The 14,112-nt window shown below is 41.5% G+C and overlaps 1 protein-coding gene across 2 annotated transcripts in view; it reads left to right on the forward strand.

The window, feature by feature from the left end:
* LOC133486020 (cilia- and flagella-associated protein 46) overlaps window positions 1–14,112 on the forward strand; it is an 89,315-nt gene that overhangs the window by 15,402 nt on the left and 59,801 nt on the right. For both annotated transcript variants that reach the window (XM_061790590.1, XM_061790589.1), the window contains 6 exons: window positions 547–662; window positions 2,571–2,677; window positions 7,659–7,871; window positions 8,598–8,787; window positions 9,087–9,236; window positions 12,965–13,030. In XM_061790590.1, coding sequence (XP_061646574.1) covers window positions 547–662; window positions 2,571–2,677; window positions 7,659–7,871; window positions 8,598–8,787; window positions 9,087–9,236; window positions 12,965–13,030 — 842 coding nt within the window. The remainder of the gene's footprint in view (window positions 1–546; window positions 663–2,570; window positions 2,678–7,658; window positions 7,872–8,597; window positions 8,788–9,086; window positions 9,237–12,964; window positions 13,031–14,112) is intronic.

The following is a 14,112-nucleotide window of genomic DNA, read 5'->3' on the forward strand; positions in this document are numbered from 1 at the left end:
GAGCCTATCCCAGCTATCTTCGGGCGGGGTACACCCTGAACTGGTCGCCAGCCAATCGCAGCGCACATATGAACAAAACAACCATTTGCACTCACATACACACCTACGGGCAATTTAGAGTCTTCAATCAACCTACCACACATGTTTTTGGGATGTGGGAGGAAACCGGAGGAACCGGAGAAAACCCTCGCAGGCACGGGGAGAACATGCAAACTCCACACGTACGGGGCCGGGATTTGACATCAGCCAAAAATAATAATAATAATAATAAAAAATACCATGCTCTTTCATAAGTGGTGAATAAATTTTAAATCTTGTTTCTCAAATCAGGTAACTGGATCAAATGATAATGCTGTAATGTGCCTCCATGAAATCCTCCACATATGGGCTTTATTTATTCTGTTTTTCAGGGTTCACGGAATTTTTTGCCATTTCTAAATTATGTGGAGTCAATTTGAGTTTACAGATGAATGCCTTGATAAAAGCCTTGGTAATAGTATCCTGCATGCATATCATTAACTGGTATACTGCCTAATTTGTGTGCAGAATCAAAATGCTCAGAGGAAGAGAGCTCTACCGAAAACCTTAACAGCTATGAAGAAAACCAGCCCTGTGCGAAGAAGTTGCGCCTTTTAGCTGAAATATGCTTTATCACCGCTGAGGTATGAAAGTCTTTCCTAAAATGGATATTAATTATGTTTTTTTAACCCCCTAACTGATCGGTGTGTGAAACTGTTTACATGTAGCCCCTTCACTCTTTCCCATAGTGCGTGTGTGGATTTGGGACCGATGTTCTGTACATTAATCCTTCGCTATAGCATGGTCCATGTTTTGCAGTCTCACTGTATTGTCCATTATTAAAAATCGTATTTACCTCATTTCATATTGCGGATTTTCCCACGGGATTTTGCTGCGATCATTTTTCCACTCGGACTAATCTTATTGCAGTCTTACGAAGCAATAAAGCAGAAGGAAACGGTGCATAAAAGACAGAATGTCCAAAGGTTGAGATTCTTTCACACTTAAAAAAAGAAGATAAAGTTGATTGGGAACTGCAAAGCAGAACTGGCTGACAAAACTGCATGTCTATAGTAAACATCGTTATCTTATATTTAATAGCCTACCACCGGTAGATAGAATTGCAATCCCCCACTCTTTCAATTGCTTTAGTGAACAAACTGTAACAAAATAAACGTGTAAAGAACAGGTGTGTAGAGTAGCCAAATATTGTACTCAAATAAGAATACTGTTACTTTAGAATAATATGACTCAAGTAATGTAAAAAGTGGTCATCCAAATATTTACTTGAGCAAGAGAACATACTCAATGAAAACCTATTCAAGTAAAGAGTAACTTCTGATTTTTTAAAAAAATTATTATTATTATTTTTTTTTAAATCAGAGCATGAACATTAAATCAAATAAGTAAAAAATAATAATATATGGGAGTCAACCACCTGCCACCATTTCAATTTTTAACTGCCAAAAAACCAACAACACATATATTGGGCCCTACAGAAACATTATTTGGTTTATTCACTAAAATGACTTCATGAAGAAGCTGTTTACTGACCAGACTTAGTGATTGTGTGTGCGTGTGCGACACCATAGGACAGGGCTAATGTTGCCATATCCACTGCCAAAACAACAATATAAACATCTGCAACTTACCGCAAGGTGTTTTCTCAAGTTAGAATTGGGCTGAAATATCCACGTTTGCGCAGTCACAATTTAAGAGCTGCATGACAAAGCTGTTTTTTTTTTTTTTTTATCTGTAAACACACTCGCAAGGCTGTTTCCCCCCCGCCCCCCCAAAATGAGTCATTTTGATTGTCTCGGGAAGGCTACGTGCACCGTGCACGGTGACTGCCTTGTGTCATTTGATTGGTAGACTGGAGTCAAAGGTCACTGTGGTAATGTTGGATTGGCGCAACGGGCGCCCTATGCTGAAGTCCAAGATGGAGTCAAAATAGACGCGCACACGCAAGAATGGATAAATGAAAGTAGGGAACGGCATGACGATCATTGTAACGGAGTAAAAGTATTGATCCTTCTTCACGTAAATATTCAAAAGTAAAAAGTACAGTGCATTTAAAGTCCTCTGACACATACAGTTTATCGAAAATGTTACTTGAGTAAATGTAACTGAGTAAATGTAGCGCGTTACTACCCACATTTGGTAAAGAAGCGCATACACTAGCTGCACGGCCACAACTAACACTCCCACTTAGGCACTCAACAAATAGACTAGCTAATGGTTAACCAGTTAATAGCCAGCCTCCATCCTGAGCCAAGAACATCTAACCCAACACTGTCATTCACTGACTCTCACTTCACACAAAAGGCCAAACCCTGCCTTTTCAAGCATTCAAAGTCAGAGCTACCACAGTATAGAACACAAGGATGGCGACCCCAAGTAGACAAAAACAATACCTGCACATCACATGCATTTTTGTATTGGTATTATGCATATATGGTTCGCAGATTTCTCTGTGTTCTGGAACGTAACCCCTGCGATAATCAAAGGGGCTACTCTTTATTGTTTTAAATGAAATCATCTGTTTTGTTCAGGCTACTGCCCAAAAGCTACAAATGCAAGATGTGCAGCTCAACAGCCCTGCAGTCCTCCCACAGGATGTAGATGTGTCTGAAGATGATCCACATTGGATTATTTACAGGTAAAAAGCCATTAACAACTATTTGGTTAAAACACTTAAAAGACATTTCCAATATAACATACAGTTGTGCTCCTCATGCTCGCAGTTTGGCAACTGCGGCTTCACCTATTTGCTGATTTTTATTTTTATTTATTCCCCCCCCCCCCCCCCCCATCCAACCACTTCCCGTACCGCTTATCCCCACGAGGGTCACAAGGGTCCAGCACGCTTTTTCAATGCAATCCTAATTGGCGTCAATTTTCCCGGTATTTTCGCCATTCACAGTCGGGCCCGTTCCCTATCCCTTGCAAATAGTAGGGAGCCACTCTTTTTTCAAACTACAGTATTTACCTATATATATTTTTTAAAAATGACAAAAGGTGTCTCGCGTTCAAAAGTGCATGTGTTCTTCTTTTACTCCTTAATTTATTATACATTGAATTGCAGTAGAATAGTCGTTAACATATCTCATTCTCAGTCAATCACCAATGCTCTTTGATTGACTGAGACACATAGGAGGAGAACAATTGCATTCGGCATGATCCAATATGAGATCTGCACCAAAAATCCAATTTAGGATTAATGTTGTTAAACATGGATTTTGATTAAATTTGTTCTAGTTAGGCACTGTTACCCCAAATTGCTTAACACATATTGAACTAACACCATCAATAACATTTTGGCAAAATTTTAATTATTATTCCTGCTATACAATGGCTCATAAAATTGAAAATGTCTTTATAGGTCAGAGGACAAATATGTTATGGGGTCAGTTAAAATTCATATTTGCATTATTTATGTTATGTAATACACACACGTCACTTCCAGCAAGTTGTCAAATGTAGTTTAGCTAAAAAGTTGTTTTTTATTACACATATTGAGCACTCCCCGAAAATCGAGACGCCAGGGGGTGGTTTCTCTATCCACCGTAAGGGCTACCAGAAGTGACGTTGCAGTCGCCAAACAGTGCGCTTCACTCTATACGCAATGGCGCGCAACATGTCAGAATATGAGGAGGAGGATTTCGACATACAGGAGCAGGAACAGTGTAGCTTACTTGACATAAGTGGGCCGTGGTACCGATGGAAGTAGCAGCAATACTTTGGCAAGGATTTCCTGGAACAGGCAGGCTTAAATACCGGTGGTGATGAGGCTGATTGGAGACAGGTGCTGAAAACAGAGAGGGGAGGGGGAGCGAGAGAGGACGCAAAGCGCCCTCCAGGCTCCTATAATGGAACTGCAGGGCAATATATGACACATTTAGTCAGTATTCTTCGGGTTTCTTGGCAAGAACACTCTTGAAAAAGAGACTGGTCTCAGTGGGTTTTAATATTAACTTCTTCTGCACCATGGCGGCTGCGAGATTTAGTTCTCTTGCTGGTGGTTGAGGTCCCGATGGACATAGGAAAAACAGATGGCACCGCAGCTGGTTTCAGCCTCTGCCTAACTACACCTGTGTATCCATTGCTTTCTGCTAAGTCTTTCTCAAAACACGCCGGTTTGAAGTGATCAGCGCAGAGTTTGGAAAGCTTGCTAGGCACCCATAGCTGACCACGTTTCTTCCCCTCTCGATTGACTTTCCCTATCCACTGCTCACGTATTCCTTTTTCACTTGGAAGGCCAAAGAAGTTCTTGCCACTGCCTAAACCATTTTTACAATTAAATGCCAAACAATAAACCATGGTGAAATCGCTAAATCATACGACAACAAATATACAAGGACAATAGCACACAACCCCGAATAAACAGGCTGTTTGGCTTGTGTGACGTCACAACGCCGGATAGAGCCGAAGACCGGAAGGCGCATTCTGAATCATATTTATCGATTTAACTGCTGTATAGCTGCTATATAATCACTTCAAAATGGCAGATGTGGTTTGTATAGGGGTTATTTTTTTTGAAACATCTTTTTCCTCTGACCTTTAAAAATTCTCAACTGTAGTGTAAAAATGATAAAAGTAGCATTTTTGCATCTGGCAAGCTGACTAGCCATAGATACAATATACAGTATGTAGAGCAGTGGGTCTTAACCTGAGTACAATCGATTTTCATGAGATTCACATTTTTTGTACAGAACGTTTGAAAAAAGCCCCAAAAATAATATGTGCGCAACTGTATGCACAGGTATCCTTGTTATTTTGGTTTTCGTACCCTCCACAAACATGGCACACCGCTCAAAGGGGCGTGTTGTATCTACCTATTGTTCATATCAACCATGCTAGGCAATCTAACGACTGATGAAAAGAATGATACCGTCCGTGGTTTTGGGTTGTGCTTCCAACTTGGCGCATACAGTAGTAATAGTTGAGTTTCTCTACTCCAACTCTAGTCTGTCCTAACTAAGCTTCACTTTAACTGTTGAAGCCTGCTTGGATGAGAGGCGAAACGTCTTACATGGCAACCAGAACAGTCCAGTTGCGATCGATTCAATGCCCTGAGACTGAAATGACCTGGATGAATGAATATTCACAGTTTGATAGCAATAGACCAACAAGAAGGAAAAACATCCATGCTACTTCAACCACTTCCAAATACGAGCAAGCTTACTCCTAATGTACTGTATGTATCTTAGCAAACAAAATACATTTTCGAGGATTATAGACATAAAAACAAAGGCTCGCATTTTGTGTGGGACTTTGTGGTGAAAATGATACGAGAGTGGCACTTGCCAAAGTGAAAGGCAACAGCAAAATTCACATTCATGTTCTTTGAACATTTTTTGTGTGCAATGGATGCATTTTGTCTGTGCAAAAATAATTTATATATATATATATATATATATATATATATATACTATCTGTTTTGAATTTGGGGGGGAAAAAAAACATTTTATTTTTTCCAATTACAAACGTTTCCGTAAATATGTATATGAAACCTGCAGGGTTCAGTACTTCCAACAAGGTTAAGAAACACCGATGTGGATAAAATAATGTCTTAACCATATGAATCCGAAAATAGTATTTTTTTTGTTTTTGTTTTGTAAATTTATAATAAGCATAGAAACTTTGCAACATTAAAAAAATGGGAGCCTTAACACTGGCTGCCAAAATGAGAAAGTAAACAGGACAAGTCTGATGGAGCTATAAGGTCTCCAGCTGCTAGTTCAAATATTGGTCGATATTAACAACAACTAAATGAAATACTAAACAAGTCACACAGTGAATGACATTACTAGCATTTTAGTCGTACTATTTACAGTGTTTTGCGGTTAAACAAAGAGGAATATTCACAGGAAAAGTATCAACACATGCATGCACACGCTCGCGCACACAGGGACACGCACACACACACGATTTTAGAGAAAGCTTGCAAACGATAATGACAAACTTGAAATGTAAAGCTATCCATCCATTTTCAGTACCGGTTATCCTCACTAGGGTCACGGGCGTGCTGGAACGTATCCCAGCTATCTTCGGGCGAGAGGCGGGGTACACCCTGAACTGGTCGCCAGCCAATCGTAGGGCACATATAAACAGACAAACATTCGCACTCACAGTCACATCTACGGGCAATTTAGAGTCTTCAATCAACCTACAACACATGTTTTGGGGATGTAGGAGGAAACGTGCTAAATGTGCTAACTAGTCTGCCACCGTGCCGCCGACGTAAAACTAGAAATAAAAGAAATACTCATTCCAGCAGACAGCGAGTGAATTTTGATGAGTTTGACTTGACCAGAAGTGGACATGCAGCTGAACACGGAAGCCAAAGTACTGCGTGCATAGAGCCCAAGCCATATATTGTAGGATGTAACGTCAGCCAGCTCTGGGCGCTGGAATTCTTCACCCCAACATGCTTCTATCTCTTGGACTAAGAGGATCTACTGCTCATGTTCAACTTTTAACATGAGTGTATGTGTAAAGAATTGTGTGCTCCAGACCGGATATACAGTACGTTACCTACCAGACAACAGAGATGAAGGAACCAACTTGACACATCATTAACTACTGTACATACTATTAATCCTGCTCATCCTAAAATGGATGTACATATATTCCATCCATCCATCCATTTTCTGAGCCGCTTCTCCTCACTAGGGTCGCGGGCATGTTGGAGCCTATCCCAGCTGTCATCGGGCAGGAGGCGGGGTACACCCTGAACTGGTTGCCAGCCAATCGCAGGGCACATAGAAACAAACAACCATTCGCACTCACAGTCATGCCTACGGGCAATTTAGAGTCTCCAATTAATGCATGTTTTTGGGATGTGGGAGGAAACCGGAGTGCCCGGAGAAAACCCACGCAGGCACGGGGAGAACATGCAAACTCCACACAGGCGGGGCCGGGGATTGAACCCCGCACCTCAGAACTGTGAGGCTGACGCTCTAACCAGTCGGCCATCGTGCCGCTTGTACATATATTTTGAAATGTTATTTTATTATTGACTCTATCTATTTATCTATCCATCCATCCATTCTCTACCGCTTATCCTCACTATAGGGTCAAGGTTGTGCTGGTGCGTACCCCAGCTGACTGGGCAATTGGTCACTAGCCAATCACAGGGCACATCCTGTATAAACCATTCACACCTACGGACAATTTAGCATCTGCACTTAACCTATCGTGCATGTTTTTGGAACGTGGGAGGAAACAGGAGCACCCGGAGAAAACCCACGCGGGCACAGGTCGAACATGCAAACCCCACACAGGAAAGCTGGAGCCTGGATTTGAACCCACGGCCTCAGAACTGAGAAGCAGATGTACTAACCAGTCACCCACCATGCTTTTATTATTACATTTTTGTTTAATGTTATTATTCAAGGTAATGTGGTGACCACTGCAAGTGGTGGAGAACCCTCTATTGACCAGCTTCCACTGGTTAATGGCATCTGTCCGATATTGACCACCCTAAACGTGATCTATCCCATTCAACTGTGTAACAACAGCATATCTATTGCAGATGAAATGTAAAGATATTAAACACAATCTTGAATTGTAACTGCCGTAGATAGCATGTTATTAAATGTATCTATTGTTATTCTTCTCTGCCCAACTCCACACAGAGACTGGATCCAGGATCTTTCTGCCTATGCCACGTCCACTTTCCTGCGAGCAGCAGAGCTTGGCACACAGATCAGGGAACCCTGGGTTGTGGCAAATTCAGCCATTTACTTATGGAATTACAACAGGCACTTGCTGATTACTGGAGACTATAACTGTCTCATCCCCACCTTCCAAAGCCTGGTAGAGATGTTCCAAAAGACAGAGTGCACTGGGTAGGAAGGCGTTGTACATTGCTATCGCTTAATGTCCTCTGTCCTCTTTGTGAGATGGGCAGCTGCATACTGTATGTTTTAATAAAAAGTAGTAATATTTTAAAAAGTCAATATTTTTGCTGTTGCTAATTCATCAATATTAAAAGCTGAGTCTTCCAAAATTTGGGGCAACCATATAGACACCATATTGGACCCATAAAATTATCCAAAATGTCTTGATGTGCTGAAGGCAAGTTTTGTCCATGTAGAGTATCTTTAAAGAATCTACTCAACTCGGTTGAAACAAAGTGCTGTACAGAAATAAAAGTCAAACATAAAACATAAGATGAATGAACATAACAATTTCAAAAACAGTAAACCAGTAACAAAGTTAAAAACTATAAAATCAAATAAGACACTTAAACAAGGCCTTAAGTCTAATGCTGTGTTGAACGCCAAGGAACAAAAATGGGTTTTAAAGCGCGTTCTAAAAATAGACAGCACAGGTGCTTGTCTAATGTGCATCGGGAGGTCATTCCATAGTTTGTGACTAGCAACAGAGAAAGCCCGATACACTTTGAGCTTCTGCTTAGACTTTGGCACCTCCAGGAGTGGCTGGTAAGCTGACCTGAAGCACTGGGCAGGAGTGGAGCCTTTGGGTCACCCACATTGTCGTTAAACCCCATATTTTAATGACTTAACCTTCCCTAAATAGTTAATATAGAACATTGATTTTGTCATCTGTAGAAATCATGCTCTGTTGGTGCTCCTGTGTGATGCTGTGGCTCGAGGTTTGTATCAGCATCTAGCTGTACCAGACAACATGGAGCAAGCCTATCAACAAGACAAGGGAAAAGTCAAATCTGAGAAGGTAAACGGTGGCCAAGCTGCAGTGCTCGAGCCTGATGCCCTTCTTAAGGTCCAGAAAGCTTTTGAGGTATTTCAGTGTCTCTTATGGTGTAGTGAAATGCTGAGATGTTTTTTTTCCTCATGTTTCTTTGTACTCTCTGCACTCAAATGAATACCATTAAAGCCCATGACATAGAATTCCTTTGTAAGGATGATTTTAAAATGAATACTCAATTCATAGTTCAATTCATACAGTAGATTATGCAGTGCAACCGGCTGAATATACAGTACAGTATTTTCGAAAATTTTTATTTTCTTTCAATAATAATAATAAGACATTATCCTGTATATCTTCTAAAAATAACTTGGTTTTGTCTTCACTCTTAGCTGTGTAACTACGCCCTTTCCATATCCAACTGCAACACCACAGGGGAGACAGTACCCATTGCTGTGCAGAAGCAATTGGTGGCTACATGGGTGCAGATAAAGATCCTCCTACAGCAGCAGACTGGCTGCTCTACGGACACTGATGAAAAGGTACCATTGTCCTTGTCAGCCCAGAATAGTCCAGATTGGTCTGTTTGTTCCAAATCAACACTTCGTGGAATGTATCATTATGCTGCAATTACTCTGTTCCCAACGGCCACGGCAGCTTCATTTTAGGCCACCGTGGACAAAACAAAATGGACATGAGACAACACAGGGGAATGCGACGGGCAAACAGGACAGGCCATGATTGCCATGGATGCCAGGACAGATTTTTAAACTGTCAAAGAATGTGCCGCCGCAGTCACGGTGCAGAGGTGAAAGCTAGTCGAAGAATAGTAAAACGGGATGAATGCAACAAAACATGCAACATAATAAGGGATAACAAAACTTGGAGGTGGTCCGTAGTGGGACGGGAAGCATATGTATTTCCCTGGCATCCCACTGTCCTTTAAGTTTTGTCACATTCTGCTGCGTTGTGTCCTGTTTTGCCACATTTTGTCTTGGCTCTCACAGCAAGCCAAGGGTGTATGGTAGCTGTTTGATTATTTTTAATCACGGCGTGTCCTGACATGTTGATGAGGCCAGCGCGATACGCCGCGTTGCGTTCTACTACGGTCTGAATGGTGCCCACATTTGCCAACTTACAACTCTTCTAAAGTTAAGCCATGAGTTAAATTTCCCTCTGAATGAGGGGCAGGCATCGAGAACTGGTTCCAAAGTTGCCAATTCCATAGAGTTTTTGTTAAATTTCCAAACGGTTATTTTTTTCAATTCTGGAAAGTGCGAATGAAGTAATCGCACGTCGTGCAGTTTACACAATGTGTGAACCATCTAACATTCAAAGGATGTTTAGCCTGCAAGTGTTATTAATAGGTTATGTCACTCTAACCATTCTGAGTAAGGGTGCCAGATTGGCACCAAAAGCAGTAGTAATTTAACGACTAAAAAACAACACAAATTTAACTGTACACTACTAAAAATGACACCACTTTAACTTTTAAACCCTGTCTGTACAAAATAACACATTAAAGATGCATTTTAACGCAGTCAAAATGTGATATAGTAATTTTAACTATCGCAATGGTATATTTTCTGGGTATTACGCTCAAAACCGCCCTGGCAAAAAGTGCGACCAGAAGTTTGCCTTGGCCTCTGAATGGGCAGTGTGGTGCGATGCATGCATGGAGCTACACGTTTACTGTAAGCTAAAAAAAGAGTAGAAGTATGTCACTATATAACGTGAATAAATGTAAATTGTTTCTCACAGATTAGGAAGAACATATGGTTGTAATTATTGTTACATTACTGTCTGCACTGTGTTACTACGACGTATGTGTGTGAATATTCGTTATTTAAAGGTAAATCCCTCCCGTAATACAATGCTAGATTTAGCTGGCCCATCAATAGGGTTTTCCATTTAGTATTAGCATTAAGCTGGCGATGTGTGTCTTAATGTGTATAATTATTTTTGTTGTGTGTTTAGTTTTACAGTAAACATCAACTGGGGTGTGAATAAACAGCTTAAAGCATGATCAGGGAGGGGAGAAGATCATACAGTGGGTATGGAAAGTATTCATCCATCCATTTTCTGAGCCGCTTCTCCTCACTAGGGTCGCGGGCGTGCTGGAGCCTATCCCAGCTATCATTGGGCAGGAGGCGGGGTACACCCTGAACTGGTTTCCAGCCAATCGCAGGGCACATACAAACAAACAACCATTCGCACTCACATTCACACCTACGGGCAATTTCAGACCCCCTTACATTTTTCAGGCTTTGTTATATTGCAGTCATTTGCTAAACTCATTTAAGTTCATTTTTTTTCCTCATTAATGTACACGCGTCACCCCATATTGACAGGAAAAAAAATGAATTTTTGCACATTTATTAAAAAAGAAAAACTGAAATATCACACTGCCATAAGTATTCAGACCCTTTGTTCAGTATTTAGTAGAAACACCTTTTTGAGCTAATGAGTCTTTTTGGGAATGATGCAGTTTTTCACACCTGGATTTGGGGATCTTCTGCCATTCCTCCTTCCAGATCCTCTCCACTTCTGTCAGTTTGGATGACGAACGTTGGTGGACAGCCATTTGCAGGGCTCTCCAGAGATGCTTAATTGGGTTTAAGTCAGGGCTCTCGCAGGGCCATCCAAGAACAGTTATTTTAGCTGTGTGATTAGGGTCATTGTCTTGTTCGAAGGTGAATCTTCGGCCCGGTCTGAGGTGCTGAGCACTCTGAGAAGGTATTCGTCCTGGATATCCCTGTACTTGGCCGCATTCATCTTTCCTTCGATTGCAACCAGTCGTCCTGTCCCTGCAGCTGAAAAACACCCCCACAGCATGATGCTGCCACCACCATGCTACACTGATGAGCAGTGCCTGGTTTTCGCCACACATACCGCTTCGAATTGAGGCCAAAAGGTTCTATCTTGGTCTCATCAGACCAGAGAATTTTATTTCTCACCATCTTGGAGTCCTTCACGTGTTTTTTTTTTTTTTGTTTGTTTTTTTTGTTTTTGTTTTTTGTTTTTAGCAAACTCCATGCAGGCTTTCATGTGTCTTGCACTGAGGAGAGGCTTCCGTCGGGCCACTCTGCCATAAAGCGCTGACTGGTGGAGAGCTGCAGTGATGATTGACTTTCTAGAACTTTCTCCCATCTCCCGACTGCATCTCTGGAGCTCAGCCACAGTGATCTTTGGGTTCTTCTTTACCTCTCTCACCAATGCTCTTCTCCCCCAGTTGCTCAGTTTGGCCGGACGGCCAACTCTAGGAAGGGGTCTGGTCATCGCAAATGTCTTCCATTTCAGGATTATGGAGGCCACTGTGCTCTTAGGAACCTTAAGTGCAGCAGAAATATTTTTGTTACCTTGGCCAGATCTGTGCCTTGCCACAAATCTATCTCTGAGCCCTTCAGGCAGTTCCTTTGCCCTCATGATTCTCATTTGCTCTGACATGCACTGTGAGCTGTAAGGTCTTTATATAGACAGGTGTGTGGCTTTCCTGATCAGGTCCAATCAGTATAATCAAACACAGCTGTACTACAATGAAGGTGTAGAACCATCTCAAAGATGATCAGAAGAAATGGACAGCACCTGAGTTAAATATATGTGTGTCACAACGAAGGGTCTTAATACTTATGGCTGTGTGATATTTGTTTTTCTTTTTTAATAAATCTGCAAAAATTAACAATTCAGTTTTTCTCTGTCAATATGGGTTGCTGTGTGTATATTGAGAGAAAATTTACTTAAATGATTTTAGCAAATTGCTGCAATATAACAAAGAGTGAAAATTTAAAGGGGGTCTGAATACTTTCCGTACCCACTGTATGTCACACGCTTGCTGCGAGATACACAGGGTGCGTTCAGGGTGCAATTATGCAATTATAGTGAGTGTCAGTTATCTGCAGATTTGCAATATTTGCGTTCCGGCCCCGTCTCTATTCCCTGCAAATGGCGGTGGTCCACTATATTTGAATGAGCATTTGTGCTCATTTTTGCACACGCAAACTTTTAGTAAATCAGCCCCTATGTTTTTTCCCTGGATAAGCTTTGCCAGGCCTTCTTTTATTTGCTTTTACTGTAATTTGCCCTCTCCTTGTCAGAAATACACTTGAATCTGTCCATGCTTGAAAAACACAGCTTTATTTACCAGCAAAGTAGATAAACAGACTATAACACAGTCAGAGGACCGTGTCTCGACAGCTCAACACTATCTCCAACTATCCATCAATACGTCTATCAAATCCATCCTTTTATTTTTACCGCTTATCCTCACTAGGGTCGCCTATCCGAGCTGACTTCGGCCGATCGGCGGGATACACCCTGGACTGGTCGCCAGCCAATCGTAAGGCATAAACACTAACTCCAACTAAGCCATTTTCCACTACTCCACAGTGACCAAAATGAGATTCCCCTGCTGGACACAATTACATACACAATATTTAACAGTTCAATTAAACATACCAGTGAAATATAGCAATTGCAGTATCCCACTTTATAACACATAACACACATACCTCATAAAACAATAACAATACTTCTAAGCAAAATACCTTCACTGTACAACCTTCATTTTCTGAATCTTTGAGTATCGAGCTTTGCATGCAGTAATTAAAACATTTGCTGTTTGGGAGTCCGATTCTTTGGACAATAGGCAACAAATTATGAAGAAGGATAAGCTCATGATCTAAAGCATACCACATCCTCTGTCAAAAATTGTAGAGGCAGTATTATGACATGGGCATACATGTACAACTGCTAAGTGATCAGTCACACTCATTGTTTTTGTTTTTGACTGCATCAGGTGATGTATGTGGTATATAGGTCTATACGCTGCCTAATGCTGCAAAATTGATTTGACAGCGCTTCATATTGCAGACTAATGACCCAAACCTACTCTAAAAACCAAGTTACTTAGTTATAAATAAATAACTAAATAAGCCGTAAGGTGGTCATGGTGGCAATCTCCAAATTCCTTGGTGGACACCATCGATGAGGGATTCCATCAAGTTTAAGGAAGTGTCCTATCAGGCCATTTTGGCCTGTGGGGCTCTGGAGGCAGCTGATGGGTACCGGTAGGCCAAGCGGAATGCAACTTTGATTGTAGCATGAGGCAAAAACCCAGCCATGGGAGAGGTTCAGTGACACCATGAAGAACGTCGTCTGGACAGCATTGAGGAAGTTCTGGTCCACCATCCGGCATTTCAAGAGGGGGAAGCAGTGCACCATCAAGACTGTGTATAGTGAGGATGGGGCGCTGCTGACCTAGACTTCAGACGTTGTGAGTCTGCTCAGTGCCTTCTTATTAGGAAGCAGACTCTGGGGACTCTGAGATGGGCTATTCTATGTCTTCGGTTGAGATTGGCAACATGATTTAAAAAGCTCCTTGGTGGCAGAGCCCTGGGGGTGGATGAAATGCGCCTGGAA

The sequence above is a fragment of the Phyllopteryx taeniolatus genome, chromosome 11 (assembly GCF_024500385.1).
Source record: "Phyllopteryx taeniolatus isolate TA_2022b chromosome 11, UOR_Ptae_1.2, whole genome shotgun sequence".
Classification (NCBI taxonomy): Eukaryota; Metazoa; Chordata; class Actinopteri; order Syngnathiformes; family Syngnathidae; genus Phyllopteryx; species Phyllopteryx taeniolatus.